Consider the following 21,135-nt stretch of genomic DNA (forward strand, 5'->3'; position numbering starts at 1 on the left):
TTGACATCACATCTCCCTGCAAAAACTGTTCAGTACAACCAACCTTCTAGGAACCAGACCTTGTTTACATGAGTGCTCTCCCCCCTCCTGGCTCATCTCAAGGTGTTAGGGACTTGGGTCAGGGGCTCCAGGACCTGCTTGGTTCCTACCCTGCACTAGGGACATGGAGGTCAAGGCCCCTGACAAAGGGCAAGGTGGGAACAACCATCACCAGGAGATGTCACGAAGGACTGGGGCATTTATTTTGCACCCACAAGACCCTGAGTTTGGTCCTGTGAGCACTGCAGGGCCTGACCATTGAACTATCTAGTCAGAGTGCCCCCCTGACCACTTGAGCATTGCCTGCAAGGTAACCCCTCCACACACACACACACACACACACACACACACACGAGCAGCCTGAAGTGGGAACAGCTGAGGGAGGCTGGGAGGCTGCTGGGAGATGGGGGAAGGACCTCCCGGCTCCCATCAGCCCTGAGCTCAGACACGGTGAAACCCTCTGGCTTCTGTCCCCGGTGGACGAGACAAACTGGTGGCAGGTGGGGTTCCCGAGGGTTTTCCAGGAAAAGGGGTGGGTGGGAAGTTTCCAGAAGGTCTCTGGGCTCTGCTTTCTGCTCTGCCTGTCAGTTTTACCAGGAAGAGTTTTTCTGCGTTATCTCCTTTGTTGCACCCGGCTTTCTTCATCATTTCTGTGAGCTGCTGTGTTCCGCCACTCGGAGCCGCAAACAGCGATCCCGTTTTAACTCAGCTCCCCCCCCCCCCCCCCCCCCGCACTCAAGAGGCAGCGAGACAGCTCAGAGGTTATGTAACTCGACTCACTGCAATCCCAGAAAGCAGAACAAAACGGATTATTAGACATGAGAAGTCAAATGTCATGGTCTAGAATGTTCCTCCAGCCCAGAAACCAAAACAATTCTCACAAAATCCCCGGATCCTTGGGATTAAGGTTGAAGATAAAGGCTTACCGGGCTCCTGATCACATTAAGTGCCCGATCAATTTGGGGTATGCGCCCGCGCCCGCGCACACACACACACACACACACACACCCACCACACACACCACACACACACACACACACACACACACACACACACCCCACACACACACACACACCCCACACACACACACACACCACACACACACACACACACACATACACACACACACTGAGCACACAGGTCATCTTAGTTAATAAAATGAGCATTTATTAAATGTTCTTTTTAAATAAATAGCCATTATTGCAGAGCGGTAAAAAAAAAATGACCGTTTCTGCAACCAAACTCTTCTTGAGTTACACAAGTTAATTTCTCCTACCGCCTGGTTGAGGCTTAAGGAACTGCAGCCAAGCTTGGTTCTCTTACCGCCTGGTCTCCCACGGACACCTTGCTCCTAAAAATACAAGAATGGAGAAGCAGGATGCAGAGAACAGATGGTCTCCCTCGCGTTGGGACCACTGACAAGCCTGCTCGGAAGAAGCCCAACAAAAGGCGAGCGCACGCGCCGCGTCCAGCAACGCCCTGCTTTGGCGTCTTCTGCAGGGGCGGCTTCAGCCATCCAGAGTTCCAGGGAGGAAAGTAGGAGCTTGAGGATCTTGCTTTCCAGTGAGGGCCAGAGCCTGGCGGGCCACCGGGCTCCCTCCCGTGCCAGTCAGAATCCCGGGGCTGAGGCCACTGAGCGATGTGGATGCTTTTGTGATTCTTGTAGAAAGACTGGACTTGGGTGTGAGGGATGGAGACTGGGAGATGGGCATGGAAGCCTCAGGTGCCCGCCCTGCCGGCTGCCCACTCGTGGCTGGGGCCCGGAGAGGAGCTTTCTGACGCTGGGCTGGAGGTTTCAGAAAACAGGCTGCAGAGTGGGGCCGGAGGACAGCCCGTTGGTCCACAGCCCCCTCCCCAGGGCCCGCGTGCCCAGGGCTGACCCCTGGCATCTACCTGTCCCCACTGGTCTCCGCCAGCCTGTTGTTCATAATAGCCAGGGCTCCCACCCCGCCCGAGAACTCGTCCTGGGACAGTGAGCCGGGATGGTGCGGGTAGCCGTTGGCCGTGTCCGACAGCTGCTTCTGCAGGATGGCCAGCGAGACCTTGTTGGTGGCCAGGAAGTCCTTCATGGAGATCATCTCCCCGGACAGCCGCCGCCCGTCCGTGTCACTCTCCAGCACCCCGTCCGTGTCGATGGAGATGTTCCCGCGGTTGTGCAAGTGGCCCGGGGTCACGGCGTTCCTGCGCGTCTGCAGGAACCCCCCGGGGCCCAGGCGGCAGCACCTCCCCTCCAGCTTCCGCAGGATCCAGTTCACCAGCTGTTTGATGAGGATGGCGATGACGTTGAAGAGGGAGTAGATGCAGCAAACGCCCATGAGGATGAAGATGAAGTTGGCCAGGCGGTAGAGCTCCTGGCTGTCATACTTGGCGTTCTGGCTGCTGACCAGGTCCCCGAAGCCGATGGTGCTGAAGGCCACGAAGCAGAAGTAAAGCGAGTCCAGGTAGGTCCAGCCCTCGAAGGCGGCGTACATGGCCGAGGCGCAGCAGGACACGAGGAGCGAGGCCACGCACAGGATCAGCACAACGTAGTACACCGAGGGCTTCCAGGCGCTCGGGCCGTCGGCGCGGGCCGCTCCCGGCTTGGCGGGGCTCTCCGGGGGCAGAGCCCCCTGTCTCCGCAGCTGCCGCTGGTGGCACGACTTCATGACGTAGGCGATGACGGTGATGAGGCGCTCTAGGAAGAGGTTGAAGAACAGGATGGTGCTGGCGCAGCCCACGAGGCCGTAGAAGATCAGAAAGATTTTCCCCTCGACCGTCGTGGGTGTTGTCATGCCGAACCCTGCAGGAGACAGAAACCAGAGGGGAGAAGTGTGAGGGGGCGGGCGTGGGGCTTTGATGTCTGGCCAAGGAGCTAAAGAAGCAGTTTTGTGGGAGGACTCAGTGACAGTACTCTTTTCCCAGAAATCAGAGTGGATGGAGGGGCACGGAGGGGGAGAGGGGATCGTGTTTCCTCCTGAAGACACTGTGTTTCAGAGAGGCGTCACCGACCGTCCCTGGGGTGCCCCGTGCCACACTGTCCAGGTGACTCAGCATGGCTGTGGTGTGGTGATGAGCGGGCTGGATGTCTGCACCTTGTACAGTACTCGAACGAGCGATCACCATCAACAGACAAGTTCTCACAGAGGCCCAGACCAAGGCAAGGCTCATCCGGACTGGCTAGGAGCCATATATTCTGAAAGCAGCTACAGAGCTACTCCGGGCCCGGGGGATACAGCTGTGGGAAGGACGGAGGGATGCAGTGCCCGCCCACCCTCGTGGAGAGCTACTCTAGCCAGGGGGCCGCTGTGTCGTGTAGGAAGGGAACCCCTCTCACACTTGAGAAGATAAAGCAGGGACATTTGCAAACTTAAGAGAAATGCGGGGCCAGAGAGATATTCCCCAGGGAGGGTGCTTGCCTTGCATGTGCCGACTTGGGTTCGATCCCTGGCTCCCATATGGTTCCCCGTGCACTGTCAGGAGTGATTCCTGAGTGCCAAGCCAGGAGTAACCCTGAGCATCACAAAATGGGCTCAGAACAACAGCAACAAAAGCGTGAGGCAGGCAAGGTATGTGTACATGTGTGTGTGTGCATGAATGTGTGCACATGTGATCATGCATGTGTAAATTTACATGTGTGCATGTGTGTGGGTCTGTACCTGTGATTGTGCATATGTGCACATGTGACTGTACATATGTGGATGTGTGGGTGTGCGTGAGCATGCATGAGTGTGTGTGGGTGAGAGTGTGCGTGAGTGTGTGAGACTGTGAGTGTGCATGGGTGTGTAAGTCTGGCAGATGCTCTGGGCAGAGAAACAGCAGGCCAGCACAAGCAGACATGAGAAATGTGCTCAAGACGGTCTCACCTTTTGAACAAAATTCTTCAAACGTACACCTTTCCTTGCAAAATGAAAGCTGACGTGCTGATTGATTTTGGAAAGAATAGAAACTGTGTGTGTCTTTTGCTTGGCTTCTTACTGTTCCCAATCCTCACCTTCTAGACCTTTCCACCCACGCGCGCAGACGTGCCACTAAGAATACCAACCGTGGGACAATGTACATCACTCAGGGAAAGAGAAGCAGAACGGAGCTGTGCTCTCTATGGGGCTCTCACAGCGGGGCCCTGGGCTCTGCACCCCTGCAGCCAACGACCCCCTGGCCACTGGAAGACGGTTTGTCAGAGCATCCACAGCTCCGGACCTGACAGAAACCCACGAAGGAAGCATAGAGAGGCTCCTCAGCTCCCGAGTTCCCTTCAGATCAAAGCCCTTCAGATCAAAGCCAGTGCTGAAACCGAAGCTTCTTACCAGGTCCGGTTGACCACGTGGAACCCCAGTCTCACCATCTTTTTTTTTTTTTTTTGCTTTTTGGGTCACACCTGGCAATGCACAGGGGTTACTCCTGGCTCTGCACTCAGGAATTATTCCTGGCAGTGCTCAGGGGACCATATGGGATGCTGGGAATCGAACCCGGGTCGGCCGCGTGCAAGGCAAAAACACCCTACCCGCTGTGCTATCCCTCCAGCCCCTCACCATCATCTTTCCCGATGCTATCTCAGCTGAAACGAGGTGACGTGGAGGAAAATGAAGGGAAAAAACTCCGAGTTTAGGGATGGAACTGAGAGTATCTTTTCCTTCTTAATCCCAAGAACCCAGAGGTTCATCTCCTCCAGCCCAGTGAACCCTGAAACCCGCCGAGGGTTCTGGACTGAGAAGGGAGAAAATAGAAGTCGGAACCCTCGCCCCAATGCTGTCAGGCCAGAGAAAACGAGTGCCAGCCCTTTCCGGGAACGTTGAACCAAGGTGACAGAGAAAAGGAGAAACGTCTCTTGGACGCTTCATCGATGGGCCAGTGTTCCAGAAACTGGATCGAGTCTTGGAGAGGGGGGAGGGCCCGGAAGGAAGGAGAGGCATGGGGCCGGGGGAGGTGGCGGCAGCTCACCAACAACCAGCAGAGGACACACGAGACCCCACTGGACGGGGCTTTCCTTCCACATCTTCCCATCTGATCCCTCCGCTGGGGCTGGGGGGAGCAGCTGGACGGTCATCGATTGAGTTAAGTTCAAGGGCCACACAGGATGACCTGGACTGTGAGGTCCTTACGCAGAGGGACAATCCACCGCTCCCCAGAGTCCAGGCCAAAGTCAGGGGCCACAGAGCGGCCCCACCCCCCGCCCCCCGAGCGTCAGGGTCTTCTTGTGGCTACGTGGGAGAGGAGGGAGCCGGCACATACAGGGCTTGGTTTGAGCAGTTCAACAAGTTTAAGCAGCAGAATTTTCCCCGTGAATGAGACTTCCAGGGATTCTGTTCCAGAGATTTTAAATGTCTAGACGCTCTCTTACTTATTCCGTTTGCAAACGCTGGGTTTGCACAGGGGTGCAGCTCAATGGCAAAGGCCTAGGGAGATCCCCGCACCACAGAGACCAAACACGACACGGGTTTGATGGGGGCCGAATACCTCTGATGACCTGCTCTGATTTTTTGTTTGTTTATTTGTTTGGGAGGAACTACACTTGGAGATGCTCAGGGCTGACTCCTGGCTCTGCCCTCAGGTGTCATTCCTGGTGGTGCTCCAGGGACCATACGTGGTGCTGGGGGGGATTGAATCTGGGTTGGCTTCATGCAAGACAAATCCTTTACCTGCTGTATTATCTGTCTGGTCCCATTTCTTTGTTTTTGTTAGCGGGGGCACACCTGGTGGTGTCAGGGAACATGAGATGCCAGGGTGCCAGCATTCTTGTGCCAGCCCTCTGAATCATCTCCCGGGCCCTGTGATGCTGGAGGTCTCAGAGAGCAGAGCAGCCAGGCACGAACAGCAGAGCTGCTGGGATACTGATGTTGTCGTATGTGACTGCACTGGGGATCGAACTCATCACCTGATGCTTGCAATGCCTGGTGTTGTAGGCACTGAGCCATCCCCCAGCCCCGGGCCTGAGCTCCTTCTGCCTGCCAAGGCAGAATATAAGTCACAGTCAGGTACCACGTGAGAATATAGGAAGAAGGGAAGGAGATTAACCACGTTTCGCTCACTTCTTGGTGGACACAGACATCCATACCCCAGGGCTGGACAAATTTGTTGTCAGAATCAGGGCACTAGCTGGCATGATAAACAGACTCTCTCCTTCAAGTTTCCCTGGGCTAAAGAAAAAAAAAACAACATTCATTTAGGAGTCTATGAGTGTCTCTGGCAACAAATGATGTCATTCAGTTGGTTTTGAAGCATCCGTTAAGTCCCGTGCATTTTGGTGTTCGTGCTTTCCACAGGCACATAAAGGAGACTGATTGGACTGTTGGCGCTTTCCAATACGCAATTTATCCCCTGCGCATCGAGGCTGAGCTCATCTGATTTGTGTCCTGCCCCTGGGTCTGGGAGCAGACGAGTGGCTGGGAGGAGACGCAGAGCCCGAGAGTCTGGAAGGGGGGAGGGGGCCAGGGAAGCCGACCGGGCAGTCCAGCTCCCTGGAACCTCTTCAGGTCAGTCCGACTGTGACTGTAACCCTCCATCCAGTTCTGTGGTGTCCCTAGGCTTTGGAGGGAAGTGACGGCGGATGCGAGGCGAGGGCAGGAGACCCACAACCTCCCACTCTGCCACCAGCTACGGACCCGCCAAAACGGAATCCTGGGGGAACTGGTGAACTAGCACAGTGGCTTGGGGTGCATTTTGCAATGCAGAAGCCCGAGTTTGAGTCCTGCAGATAACGGGAGCAGCTCCCTGAACACGGAGGGCTGTGATTCACCACTCTTCACGCCTGCCAAATTTTAATCGGCGCGAGGGACAGAGGTCAGAGGTACTGCACATACCTGGCATGTGTGATGCCCTAAACTGGATGCCTGGCACCTCTGAGTGTGGGCCTGGAGGCAGCCACCACTCGAGCTGAGATCTCCTTGGCGCACCTTTGGTCTTAGCCCCTAATTAAAACAATTCATCAAGGCGAAACCGTGAAAGCTCTGAACTGTCGTGTTCACTTGGCATTAATCCCTTAAGAGAAACCAATGCCTGGTCCAGACTCAAAACAATTTCTTGCGGTTATTCTAAGCCACTCTTGGTGACGCTCAGGGGTTATTCCTGGTTCTGTACTCAGGGATCACTCCTGGAGGTGCTTGGAGGACCATACTCAGTGCCGGGATTGACTTCACTCCTGAATTGTCTCTCCACCCTATTTTTTTGGCTCTTGGGCCATAACCAGTGGTACTCAGGGATTACTACTCCAGCCACAAACATGGAGTGGGGTTCACACCTAGTGGTACACAGGGACTGCTGACACTGGGGATTGAACTCGGGGTTCCTGCAAGCAAAGCACACACTAGGCCTTTGAGTTATCCCCGTGGCCCAGATGTCAATTGCTAAAGAAACTTTTTACAGATCTTGGCAGGAATGAGAAGCCTAAGAAAGGCCACGTGTCCTCTAACCCACTGACTATCCTTCTGTTCCTTATTAGATACCCCTCGGTTTTCAGGTCATTCATTTGTTGGATAAACTTTTGAAAAATCTTTAAAAATCTGGGGCTGGAGTGATAGCACAGCGGGTAGGGCACTTGCCTTGCATGTGGCCAGCCTGGGCTCGATTCCCAGCATCCCACAGGGTCCCTCGAGCACTGCCAGGAGTAATTCCTGAGTGCAGAGCCAGGAGTGACCCCTGTGCATCGCCGGGTGTGACCCAAAAAGAAAAAAAAATCATCAGAGGAGCTGGAGCAATAAATAGCGAGGCAGGCAGGGTGTTTGCCTTGCAAACAGCTGGCATGGATTTGATCCCTGAGCTCACCAAGTGTGACCTCTGAGCACAGAGCCAGGAGTAAGCCCTGAGCACTTCCGGGTATGATCCCAAGTCAAAAAAAAATTTGAGAAATGTTAAAGAGAAAAGAGAACTTCAGTCACAAATTTGGCAACAAGCACTTGGTGCTGGAAAGATAGTTGGGTGGGCGGAGCACCGGCTTCGCCTGCAGGTGGCCCAGGCTTGTTACCCTGCACTGCACGGGCCTCCGAGCCCTGCCAGGAGCAGACGGGCTGGACATGGGTTTTTTTTTTTTTTTTTTTGCTTTTTGGGTCACACCCAGCAATGCACAGGGGTTACTCCTGGCTCTGCACTCAGGAATTACCCCTGGCGGTGCTCAGGGGACCATATGGGATGCTGGGAATCAAACCCGGGTCGGCCTCGTGCAAGGCAAACACCCTCCCCGCTGTGCTATCGCTCCAGCCCGGACTGGACATGTAATGCGATTTGGAGATGACCACTAGACTAGAGCTGTTACTGACCGGATTCCACCGTACGTCAAAAGACCACGTGGCCACCCACCTACGAGATGATTGGACTTTTTCGTCAAGACCCTGAACTTGAGGCTCTTCGTGTTCCTGGAATGAGCAGACACCATTGGGCTGTACTAGCACATGACAGGAATGAATGGAGACGTTACTGGCGCCCGCTCGAGCAACTCGAGGACAAGTGATACAAGTGATATAGATAGATAGATAGATAGATAGATAGATAGATAGATAGATAGATAGATAGATAGATAGATCTCACAGTGTCATTCTGGAAGTGTCCCTTAGATTTCAGGCAAACACTTGCTGAAAGCGGCACCCCTCGTTTCCATCTTCTCAATGCACCCAGAAATCCAAGTTTGCTTCACACAGACTTTTTCATCATTTTTCAGATTTGGAAATTTGAACCTTCTCTGTGTGGGAGGAAGCGACTTAGGAGGCTGTGGGCGTTTTCTTTAAGAGACTCTCCAATTTCCATTGTGATGGAAGAAGGAGCCATGAACTGAGCCCCGGGATTTTTCCTGGGGGGCAGGGGTGGCTGCAGAAGGGGTTCCAATGACTGAGGTCTCAAGGGTCAGGGTAGGACGCGGGGCAGGAGCCTGGACAGAGCGTCACGGGCGGGGACGGCCTCTCAGCTCTCCTGTGCAACCTTCCCTCATTGCCAGCCGGGGAACCGAGGTCCTGAGAGGGCAGGTCACCTTCAGGTTAGAATCCAGGCTCCCCGCCCAGACCCTGGCCTGGGACGCTTCCTTCCCCCCAGAGCTGCTGAGCAAACTGCGCCTGCGCTAAGGGCTAACTGTCTCCACCCCCAGCCCCGCCCACAATGAAAACCCGCCCCGGTGAAAGGTGGAGCCCGGGCCAGGGAGAGAGTGCAGGGGTTCAGGCGCTGCCTGCGCACAGCTCGCCCTGGTTTGGTTCCCAGCACCCTACAGAGTCACAGAGCACCGCTAGGAGTGACGCCTGAGCACAGCGTCAGCAATAAGCCCTGAGCATCACGGGGATGCCCCACTCCCAACACACACAGAGAAGAAAAGTGTGACCTGATCCCGTCCCCCGGGGTCCGGGACAAAGTCCATTCTCTCACCGGCAGAATGCAGAAGCGAGGACGCTTCAGGTGTGGATATTACCAGGTCTGGCAGTTTCCTCTTTTTCTCTCCAGGCCCCGGTTATGTAAGACGTGGAGGAATGGGCCCCGTAGCCCAGCTCATCTGATGAACGTTCATTTCTGTCCCGGAGAAGCAACACTAGGGTGCAGTCGCTGAGCTGGACAAACGCACAGAAGGAGCCAGAGAGCCCCCTCCAGCAGAGAGAGCGGGAGGCAAGAGAGGGCCACGAAGGCTAAGTCCCCAACTGGGAGAGGCTTGCTACAAAGCCACAGATACAATGTTTCTCTCTGGGGAACACTTAGTCTTGCCAACGGCTCTTTCCTTCCCTCTCCCTTCTACCCTTCATGGCTCCCGGGGCTGACGGGAGTCAAGGGAGCTTCAAGAAGAGGCACGTAAGGGATCTGGAATCTAACACCACCCATCTACCAAGCAAGTTGCAGAATACGTTTGATGTTAAGAACCTAAACGGGCCCCAGAGGGGCGGGCTGAAGAGGGACATTCAACTCGAGATATATACTTGGGTGGTTCCCAATTTGGAGCTGTTCTGAGTTATGTTTCTATAAACATTCTGGTGCATGCCTTTTGGGGGAACATATGCGCACATTTCCCCTGGAGACATATACTTAGGAGTGAAATTCATGAATCAGAGGAAGTCGGTGCTCAGCAGACTTGGAGGGACCGATTTACCCTGCCCTTACCAACACCCGAGAGTTGCAGTTCCTTCTTGTTCTTGCCAATCTTCATCGGAACCGTTCTGGTGGCTGCAGTCCCCTTCCTTAGCTGCCATCTCCCAGCTGTCGAATCTTAGCATCTTCATCTGCTCCACAGCGAGAGCCTGTTCAATGATGTTGCTCGATGTCATTTTTGTCTCGCTCACTCCTAGGTGACGGAGCCATAATGAAACTCACAGCCTCAAGGCTGCCTTGAAGGATGCCAGACTTGCTTGGAACTGACAGTCTCATTCATGCCAGGGGACTGGTTCGCGCAGTCTGTCAGACCAACCTTACATCTCGTACGGCACTCTTTCTCCGATGGGGAGCTACTTCTCACATTTTTCATGCTAGCCAATACTCCAGATGGTGCAGAGTTTGATAACAAATGTTTAAAGTGCGAAAGAGCTACCCCCTTGAGGTTGGATTCCAAACTAGGCACTTTCATTGTCTAATTGCTTCTGTGATGCAAACTTGGACCAGAGAGACAGTACCGGGATTAAGTCATCCTCCTTGTGTGCAGCTGACTCAGTTCCTGACAGCACCTCTAATCCCCCCCCCCTGAGCACTTCCAGGGGTCACTCCTGAGCAGAGAGCCAGGAATAGCCCCTGACTTCCTCTGGATGTGCCTCCAAGACCAACTCAGAGAGACTAAAAATAAAAGTAAAGACTTTAAACACACAGTTGTTTACTGCTAGAGGATCAGTGAGCTGTGCTCAGACAATTTATACCAACACCAGAAAATGCTCGCGCTCACAAGCTGTCAGGGTTTCCATCTGACGGCCCAGGGAGCTGAGCCCGTAACTGGAAGCTGTGGGTGTATACCAAATGCCGAGGCCTTTGGTGGGAAATGAACAATTTCCTTCCATTTCACACTTGAGTTCACTTCTCTGCATCAGGGAATCTATGGCAAAGGGAAGCTGGCCACTCCAAATCCTGTTCGAAGACATTGTACAGGCCTTATATAAGCCGCTCTGGGGCCAGCACTATAGTAGAGTGGGTAAGGTACTTGCCTTGCATGTGGCTGACTTGGGTTCGATTCCTGGCACCCCATCTGGTCCCCTGAGCCTTCCAGGAGTGATCCCTGAGCGTAGAGCCTGGATAAGCCCTAAGCACTGAGGGGAGTGGGGGGTGCCTCCTCTAAAAGAAGCCACTCTCCCTTTTTCATCCCCAGCACCACCGAGCTCTGCAAGGCAGGATTCAGCGGATCCACAGAACCTCATTTGTGGATGGCGGAAGCCTCACCCTACACCGTGTCTGTGTCTCTCAGAATCTTCCTTTCAGAAAGCAAACCGGAAAAGCACCTGTATCATTAAAATCAGCCCCAAAGGTTTCGCCTTTGACATGTTCTTCACAACCCCCGGGAAGAAGGAGGGCGCGGGGAACTCCTCTGAGCTCCAGGAACGTGTCCCAAGGCCCTACTGTGGGACAGGAGGGCTGGATGGAGCCGGTGTCCTGCAGGAGAGCCTCCCACAGGGGCACAGCAGCCCTCTCAGTGCCATCCAGGCGCCAGTCTCCATGCCCTGCGTCTGTGCCGGCCCGCTTGGGAAGGAGCTGGGTGGGGGAGCAATGAGGTTTGTACGTCAACTAGTATTTACCGGGTGGTCCAATGGGCAAAACCTGGTGTTGTTCCTGGTGTATAAAGTGACTGGAAACTAGTCCACACCCCACTGGAGAAAGGAAGTGGACATATCAGCTGTTACACAGACAAACTGGACGATGAGAGCAAGGCGCTGGCCTTGCATGAAGCTGACCCGGTTCCATCCTCAGCACCACATATGTGATCTCTGAGGATGCAGTTAGGAGTAGCCCCTCGGCACCAGCAGGTATGCCCCGAAGCTGAACCAGACACCGAAAGGGGCAGAGCGGCGCTGAAGGTCCTTTTAGAGGAACTGGGGGTCCTGAGAGAGTGGAACACGCAGGTTCCTCGAATGTGAGTAGGGAGAAGGTGAGAGACATATCCCTAAGTGAAGAGCTGGAGAGATCATTTGCATTTCAGGGGAGCTTGTCTGTGGTCAAGGTTTAGGAGTCCTGACAGAGAGAGCAAATGCTAGTGTTTGAGGTCAAGGGCTCACAATCCATTCGCCTCCCTTTGGGTCATTTCTCAATGTGGTGACAGATGGAGGTAAGAGTTAAAGTTTCAAGCTCTCACAGAACTGATGTCACTCTGCGTGGAGAGGCAAGTGTGGCCACGTCAACTAAACCACCAGAGAAGGCAGCAGTTCCCAAGCGAGACCTTGATCGCAAACGCTGTTCAAGGAGCAAGCATGGGGTGAAGGCGAGATCTGAAGAATTTCTGCCCCCAGATGCCCCCAAACTTGACCTGGGAGGTGAAGCACGGGGAGGCAGACCCAGGAAGATGAATAAACTCCCCTTCCGTGTCCCCTGCCCTGGGTCTAAGGGATGGATGGACCCTCTCGAAGCTTGGAGAAGAACCTGCACCTTAGCTTGCAGAGGGCAGCAGTGAGATGTGAGTAAGGTAGAAGGCACCTTAAAGTCCATGGAACCAATGTCTGAACTTAGAGAAAGTTCTGGAACAAATGAAAAGTCTCCAAGGACTGGTGAAGCATTGGCAATTTCCTTGGTGAAGAAGGTCAGAAATCCTGCCTGTGGTAAACCATGTTGTGATTCTGCTCCAAGAACCAAAAACCCCACTCGGGAAATGCCATGAGCTGGGGGAGGACGGTGGCAGCATACAAAGGTTGGCTTGTGGGAATGAAAGTCCTCCCTGGGTGGTGGAGGTGGGGGGTGAGCAGATCATGTGGTGGAGCACAGACCTCGCATGTCTGAGGTGCAGGGTTTGCGCCCTGATACCACATGATCCCCCACCCCCTGCCTCAGCACCACTGAACAAATCAGCCGTGTTCGCCTTAGAAAGATTCTAGTGCAGCAGCCGCCCTTCAAACCCTGTGAAGGAAATAGTATCCCAGGGGTCCTGGGGGGCAAGGAGCCCCCCTCCCCCATTCCTTCTGCGCATGAGTGTTTGGTACAGAGGAGTCTTCAGTGGGCGCATCCCATTACAATGCACTGACCCCCAAAGTTCTGGGTGAACTGTGGAGCTTCAGGTAGACAGACATGATGGCCGGCCACTGCTCTGCTTTCCTCTGGGTTGAAATGACTTTCAGCGTTTTCTAGAACTTTCCATCACCCACAGTACCTCCAATGAGCAGGAGTAAGAAGAGAAAGAAGTGGTCCTTCCTAGCCAAACCCATCTTCTGGGATGAGAGCCAGCTGGTGCTACTATGCCTTGTTCAGTTACTAGTGAGATTTGGGGTTATTGAAGGAAGGGGAACATGGGCATGTGCCTAGGGGGGACTATGAGAATTCACAACTGCCAGGGAGGCCAGAGGGAAAAGAAATGCCACTGAACATGGAAGACAGGAGGGCTGTGTCAGGAGAGAGGTATGGGGGGTGCCTCCAAAAGCTAAGGGTGCTCTTGAGCAATCCTGAGAGTTATCACCCACCTTGTGTTGACAGTCATTATTGTCCAAAACATCTTGGACAATATGACTTCCATCCGAACCATCAAAGCTGAAAAGGCGTGTGTGGGGGAGGCGGGGTGACGAAAGGATGCTTCAGATCCTGAGTGCCACAGGCATTTTTCTTGCTCACAAGGTACCAAAAACCAGTCTCATGGGAATCAGACTATGTCAGTTCCCAAAGATGAACTTTACCAATTTCATTTCCCGGAGAGATGTACTGAATCACAGCGGCACTTAGCTCTGAGCGTGAGGCTCTCTCCAGCCTCTTTCCTCCTACCAAACACTTAGTTCCTCTGACTCCATTGTCATTATTTTCCCTGAGTTTATCCTAATTTAAAAGAGGAAGAAGCATTTGACTTAACTTCTCTCAAGCCTGTGTCTCCAGCCCAGGGTTTCTTAAGTTTTAAGCGACTGCAACTGCTCCTTAAAAGCAGGCACCTGTCATTATGTTCTCTTAGGCTAAATTGCCCTCCCCCGGATCATGAAGAAATGATTCACTTAAGTAGAAGGCAGGGCGCGTAACTGATGAGAGAGATCAGATTCTGAGACATCTTCGGGGATGATAAAAACATTATCTCTTATTTTGATAGGCATCTGGGTAAAGAACAAGTAAGTAAATCTGCCTGCTTGAAATATGTTGTTCAGCTAGGAGGGAGGAAAGGTCGCCCCGGAGGGAACAGCTGGTGCCGGCCATTGATGAGGTGCATCCGGGATGCCTCCAGCTGCTTTCTCGGCCCAGGACCCCTCCCCCAACCGTAGAAATAGGCCCCCACCCGCAGCGGAAAGTGGTGGTTCTCTCAAACTCCATGCTCTTGCTTAGATGTAGAATGTAACACGAATAAAACAGGGCCCATAATGCCCCAAAGTAGAGAGTAAGAGGATAACTGTAGAGGCAGGGGGAGGGGTGGGAGAGGGAAGGCACTGGGGACATTGGTAGCGGAAAATGTGCACTGGTGGAGGGATGGGTGTTTGATCAGTGTATGGCTGAAGCTCAAACATGAAAGCTTTGCAACTGTATCTCACAGTGATTCAATAAAAAACAAAACAAATAAAATAAAATGGGTCCCGGGCATATGAAATGCGGCGTCATTAATGCAGAGATGTGGGGCCGGGAATGTGGTTCAAGGGTAGAGCACACACCTAACATGTATGAGGCCCTCAATGCCACCCCTGGCACAGGATGCTCCTTCCCCCATTGTCACCCCTGGGAGCCCCAAGATCCACCAACTGTGACCCCCCCCACAATGAAAGCAACTCTGTTCTCTATAATATCATAATAACGGTTCTTCCCCAGTCAGTGGCTCCCCTTACAAACTCATGAAGTTTGGTCTGTGGTGTTAAAGGCTTAGTGTTCATTGTCTCCCTTTATTCCTACGTTGAACCTCTCCCCTTCTCTATGGGCTAGACGAGGAGATGGGACTTCGAGGAGGGATAGGATTGGATGAGGCCTTGGCTGCAGAACAGGAAGTTAGCCACATCAAACCCGGAAGAGAGAGTTTCCCGCTCTCCAGAAGCGTGAGAAAGAAATTTCTGTGGTTTATTAGCTACTCAGCCTATGGAATTTTGTACAGCTGCCTGAGCTGTCAGTCTGTTACCCCCTTACCATCATGTACCCTGCATTACCTAGAATTTCCTAGAAACCTTTGGTAAACATCCCCATGTTTGCTGTGAAAAGCATTTTTAGGGAATGAAAGCGCCCTACAAAAAAGCAAGCTGTTCCCCCCCTTTTTTTTAATCTTCTCCTCCCTCCCTCATTTCTTTAAGAACATGTAAAAACCCAAGACTCAGATCATCTTGCAATTTTTTTTTGAGACAGCTTCTGAGTGTGCTACCTGAATAAATCACCACTCTATGAGGGCCTTTTTTTTTATTGGACTTTTTCTTAGAATTTCATTTTGATATTATGAGTCCAGAAAGCTGTTATAACTGTCTTTTGTTAACAGCCAATAAAGAATGCATTTCAGAAGTATTATGACACCAGGGGCAAATGGAACTGATGTAATAATTAAAGTGCCAGAGGAAGCATTTGGAAATCCAGCATGATGATACTTGAGCGCGTCACGGGGAAAGGAAGGGCTGATTCATTAGGACCTGTCTTTCCTCTCGGGGAACAGGCACCGGAGACAAACAGCCCATCAACTGTAGACTCATCCCAGAGCAAGAATCGGTAGACATCGACTTTATTTATTTATTTTTGGCAAAGCAAGATAGTTTTACACTGAAAAAAAAAAAACTTACTTGGAAAGGTATGAGCAGGAGAGAAGTTGAGGCAAACGTGACTAAAAGCAAACACGAGTTTGGAGAAGGAAGCAAGAAGCCAAGAGACAGAGAAGAATGCGTGCTCTGTCCTTCTCTCCCAGAAGGAAGCATTACATGACGCTCACCAGGGCCAGGCCACCGGACCCCATGCCAGGCTGTTTCACTTGGGGTTCCCCGGAGGGGGCGGGTGAGACCCCTCCCTGCCCCAAGGGACCCGGCCCTGGCAGCCGAAAATCTCCAGAACCCAGCTGCCACCATGCCCACGGCCACTCTCCACAAAAGCTGAGCTTGACCCATGAGTGAATATATTCCTGGACTTGAACCCTATAAAATGCGGCTGCGCGATACTTCAAACTACACACCCTCCCCATACTCTAATACTACCGTTCCACAGATGATAGGGTTCAAAGTAGAAGGCAACCAATCTTACAGGAAAATATACATTTTTTTAAAGATATACATATAAACCCTCTCGGAGAGTCTGGCAAGCTACCGAGAGTATCTCGCCCACATGGCAGAGCCTGACAAGCTACCCATGGTGTATTTGATATGCCAAAAAAAAGTAACAATAAGTCTCATAATGAGAGATGTTACTGGTGCCCACTCGAGCAAATCGATGAACAACAGGATGACAGTGACAGTAATACATATAAAAAAGCACACATGTCTCAACCTTTAAAATATGTTAGTGATCTCTGAGAGAAGAGCTTTATGGCCCCTGGGCAAAAAACAACCTCCACACTCTTTCCTTTAAGGATACTTTTCTGTAGCATTTTCAGTGGTTTTTCAGAACAAACAATACAAAATACATGATTTCGGTTTTGCTTTGGGGCAAGAGTTGGGGTATGGGATGGAAACATCTGAAATATGGTGGTGGGAAGGTGTAATGGTGAAGGCATTGGTGTTTGAGTATTAAATGGAGTAATATACTGTGAACTACTTTATACAATAAAAAAGAAAAGAAAAACACGTGCTCAAGGAAGAACTCAGGCATGAGGGGCAAACCCACAAATCAACTTTAAAACCTGGGACTGGGAAGAGCCAGGACACCCTGTGCCCATCACAATCTGGGTTCCCCCCGGGAATCTGACACACGTCTTGTCAGCCACACGTCTAAGCAGGGTGGGGTCAAATTTGGAGGCAAAGAGAGGCTGGGAAAGGGCAGCCATAGTTACCCCCTGGGGGACAGAGGGGCGAGCAGGTGAGATCTGACACTGAAGAGAACCACGTGAGCCCCAGACTATCTGCAAGGTGGGTAAGAATCTTCCCTTTACGTGTGCTCTGGCTTAAGGTTTGGGGACGTTATACAAGCAAGGTTTCCTTACTGACATCACTTGGCTGGCCAAACAGCCTTTGACCTGTTTGTCTGACCCCCCTTTCAATTGTTCTATATTGTCTCTTCTCTCCAGGATGCATCCAAGTGTTTCCTCTTTCCTTGCTGTCACCATGCTCCTCATTCAACAAACGTTTACTGAGCACCTACTATGTCCTGGCTCTGAGCCACTGTTAGTAATCTGGACATGACCTCTCCTGTTTCTTAATTCATTCTCCCGGAGTTAGCATTCCCTTTTCCCCCCAGTTTCTGTTCCACTGCCTACATTTTCCACAGGCTTCTGGGTATCTTGTGAATTGTCCCATCAACTCCAGTCCTTTTTTTTTTTTTTTTTGGTTTTTGGGTCACACCCGGCGATGCACAGGGGTTACTCCTGGCTCTTCACTCAGGAATTACCCCTGGCGGTGCTCAGGGGACCATATGGGATGCTGGGATTAGAACCCGGGTCAGCTGCGTGCAAGGCAAACGCCCTACCCACTGTGCTATCGCTCCAGCCCCCTCCAGTCCTTTTTTGAATGACAGTTTGTTCTTGTTCCTCAAAGAATATATACAGACGGTTATTAAAGATGTGGGGAGAAAGTGCTCTGCATCCCTTGTTATCAGGGAAATGCAAATCAAAGCAACAATGAGGTATCACCTCACACCAGTGAGACTGACACACATCACAAAGAATAAAAACACAATACTGGCAGGGATGTGGTGGGGGGAGGGACCTCAGTCACTGCTGGTGGGAAGGTTGGCTGGTTCAACTTCTCTGCAAAACAATATGGGCACGTCTCAAAAAACTAAGAATTGAGTTTCTCTATCATCAAGCAATTCCACTCCTGGGAATTGACCCGAAGGGCCTCAAAACTCTATTCTGAAAGGACATTTGTGCTCTGGTGTTCACTGCAGCATTATTCATCGTAGGCAAGATGTGGAAACAATCCAAGTGTCCGAGAGTAGATGAGAGGATAAAGAAACACACAACGGCATAACTGCTATGTTATAAGAAATGATCGAGTCATTAAATTTGTAGCAACACGGATAGACCCGTAGGGTGAGTGGTCAGTGAAGGAGAGGGACAGACTCAGAACCATCTGTCATACAGGCAATATAAAAATGCTAACAAGTACCCAAAGGCAACAGAGCCAGAGAGTTGGTCTGCAGGACTCGGCTTACTGTGGTCAGAGGGAGGGCCGGGAACAATGAGGGTAGGGGAGTGGATACTGAAGGCTGTGGGGTTGGAATGTTGTAGGCACAAAACTATCAGGAACAGGACTGTAAATCACAGTGCATTAAATCACCTGGTGAGGGAGCATGCCCAGCGGTGCTCAGGGGTTACTCCCGGTGGTTCAGGAGACCAGGGGCTGGACCTGAGTCAGATGTGTGCAAGACAAATGCCCAACCTACTGTATTATTGCTCAAGCCTAAATAAGGCTTTTTTTTTTCCTTTAAGGCTGAAGAATGCTGCTCCAGCTAAGGGCCATATGGACCCCAGAGACCATCTCTGGATATTCTATGGGGGCCATGGGTAAAAACCACATAAATGGGGAGTCACAGTGTGGCACTAGGAGGCCACATGGTAGGGTGGAGATGGGGCAAAAGGAAACAAGGTCAGAAGGAGAAACATTCATCTAGATATCTCCTACTCAGCCCACTCCAAACTGAAGTCATCATCCTTAACCCCCAAGCCTGTCCTTTGCACTTGGGTAAAGAGTGTCACCATTAATCTGTCCCCAAGACACAAAAACATTCATTCAAAAGGATCTATGCTCACCTATACCCATCGCTGCACTTAGTACAATAACCAAGATGTGGCAACGACCCAGATGCTCAGCTACAGCTGAATGAGTCAGGAAGTTGTGGTCTGTATACACAATGGAATACTATATAGCTCAGAGAAAGGACAAAATTATGCGATCTGCAGCAACATGAATGGAACCGGAGGGGTCTCATGCTGAGTGAAATCAGCCAGAAGGAAGGGATAGGTACAGAATGATCTCTCTCATATGTGGGAGTTAAAGATACAAAGCAAGAGAGCATCGGAAGTCCAAAGGCAACACAATAGGAGAACTGATGCATGCAATTGAGTTGCGAGAAAGCTAGGAGGGAGAGATGTCGGGGTCTTTGGTGAAGGTTGGGGTACACTGGTGATGCCTGAGGTGTTGCAATGATCTGTGCAGAAAGCCATTGTGAATAGCATTGCTAACCACAGAATCTCAATAAATGTATATTTTTAGAAAGTATCATTATTAGCCAGGCTGGAGCGATACCACAGTGGTAGGGCATTTGCCTTGCACATGGCTGACCCGGGTTTGATTCCTCCATCCCTCTCAGAAAGCCCGGCAAGCTACCGAGAGTATCCCGCCCGCACGGCAGAGCCTGGCAAGCTACCTATGGCATATTTGATATGCCAAAAACAGTAACAACAAGTCTCACAATGGAGACGTTACTGGTGCCCGCTCGAGCAAATTGATGAACAATGGGACGACAGTGCTACAGTGCTATCATCATTAGCCCAAGCCACGCCCCTCGGGTTAATGTAATCATTCCCTATCCATTTTCTGGCCATTCTCCCCATCTCACCCATTTCAGCACTGGAATCTCTCTCTAGTTGACCACCAGGTCCCCGTGCCGGTCATCCGTGCTCTCATGCTTGAGAACCACCAGTCTCGTCCTAGCCCCACTGGCTGTAGCCAAAAGCACAGGGAGTTTTTTGAGAATGAAAGACTGACCACAGCCTACTCCTGCTGAAAACTCTACAAGACATCTTCTGTGCTCTTGGGGGAAAATCCATCTCTCTCCCTTTCGCTCCCCCTCTTCCCCTCTCTCCTTCTCCCTCTCTCCCTCTCCCTCTCTCTATGTCTCTCTGTCTCTGTCTCTCTCTCCCTAATCTTGTCTCTCCGTGCTGCACCTCTCACTCCATCTAGCCACACAGCTCCCCAAACAATCCTGTTCTCACAGTTTCAGCACGGGACTCTCTTACCTGTCCACTCCCCTCTTTGGTTGGCTAATTTCTACACTGTTATTTCAAGTCTCAGCCTAGATGTCACCAAGCATTTAATCTCTGCTGGCTGATTTGTTTTTGTCCCTCCCAGGGCTGCCTAAGAGGGCTCCTGGGAGCCCAAGGGCACACACTCTGGAGTCCCTCCTCTGTCTCATCATTTCTGCTTTCCTGGTCTTTCCACTGAGAGATTTGAAGCAGAGGGATGGCAGAAGGCGCGTCACAATCAACGGGAGTTCCCAGGAATGCTTTTGAAACATTTTGAACATCTGAAAACCAGTAGAGTTACCAAACTGAAAACTAAAAGCACAATCTGCACAGCCACACAGCAGATGAAGAATAATCCATTTACGAAAGCCAACATCCATTCCTGACAATAACTCCTGACAAAGTAGGAGTAACGGGAACCTCCCCGTCATGATGAGGCTGTGCCTCAAAGCCTAGAGTTAACACTCTCTTTCACGGTGTTTTTCCCTGGGACGGGAACAGGGCTGACACTTCCACCATTTCTGTTTAGGCTTCTAGGACAATAAAGCAAGAAAAAAAATAGGTAAGAGGCAGATGGGAAAGAATTAAAATAGTCTTTATAAACAGAAGACATGGTTACCTAAAAATCCAGTTAAATCTTAAAACCAAAACAAGCACAACTAAATTTCCATACTCCAGCTGTCAACTATTAAAAAATGAAATTAAAGTATCACTTATAACAGCATCAAAAATATAAAACACCTAGGAAAAATTTGGCAAGAGAGGTACAAGGGCTACACCCAGAGAACCACAAAACATTACTGAGAAAAATCAAAGAAGACCTAAATGAACGGCAATGTGTGGTTTGTGGTTCGGAAGACTCAATACTGTAAAAATATTGGTTTACTTAGAATTTATCTAGGCAGTCTTTGATTGCATAGATTCAGTGTAATTTTAATTGAAATCCCAGCAGCATTTTTATTGTTACAACTGGCAGTTTTAAAATGTATACAGAGGGG

General features: G+C 51.3%; 1 protein-coding gene across 1 annotated transcript in view; it reads right to left on the reverse strand.

Annotated features, from left to right (window-relative positions):
- Positions 1-1,185: 1,185 nt before the first annotated feature.
- The window catches only part of KCNK13 (potassium two pore domain channel subfamily K member 13), a 66,473-nt gene continuing 46,523 nt past the window's right edge, over positions 1,186-21,135 (reverse strand). Inside the window, exon 2 of the mRNA XM_055132184.1 lies at positions 1,186-2,818. Coding sequence (XP_054988159.1) covers positions 1,929-2,818 — 890 coding nt within the window. The 3' untranslated portion in view covers positions 1,186-1,928. The remainder of the gene's footprint in view (positions 2,819-21,135) is intronic.

Source organism: Sorex araneus, chromosome 3 (genome assembly GCF_027595985.1).
Source record: "Sorex araneus isolate mSorAra2 chromosome 3, mSorAra2.pri, whole genome shotgun sequence".
In the NCBI taxonomy this organism is placed as follows: Eukaryota; Metazoa; Chordata; class Mammalia; order Eulipotyphla; family Soricidae; genus Sorex; species Sorex araneus.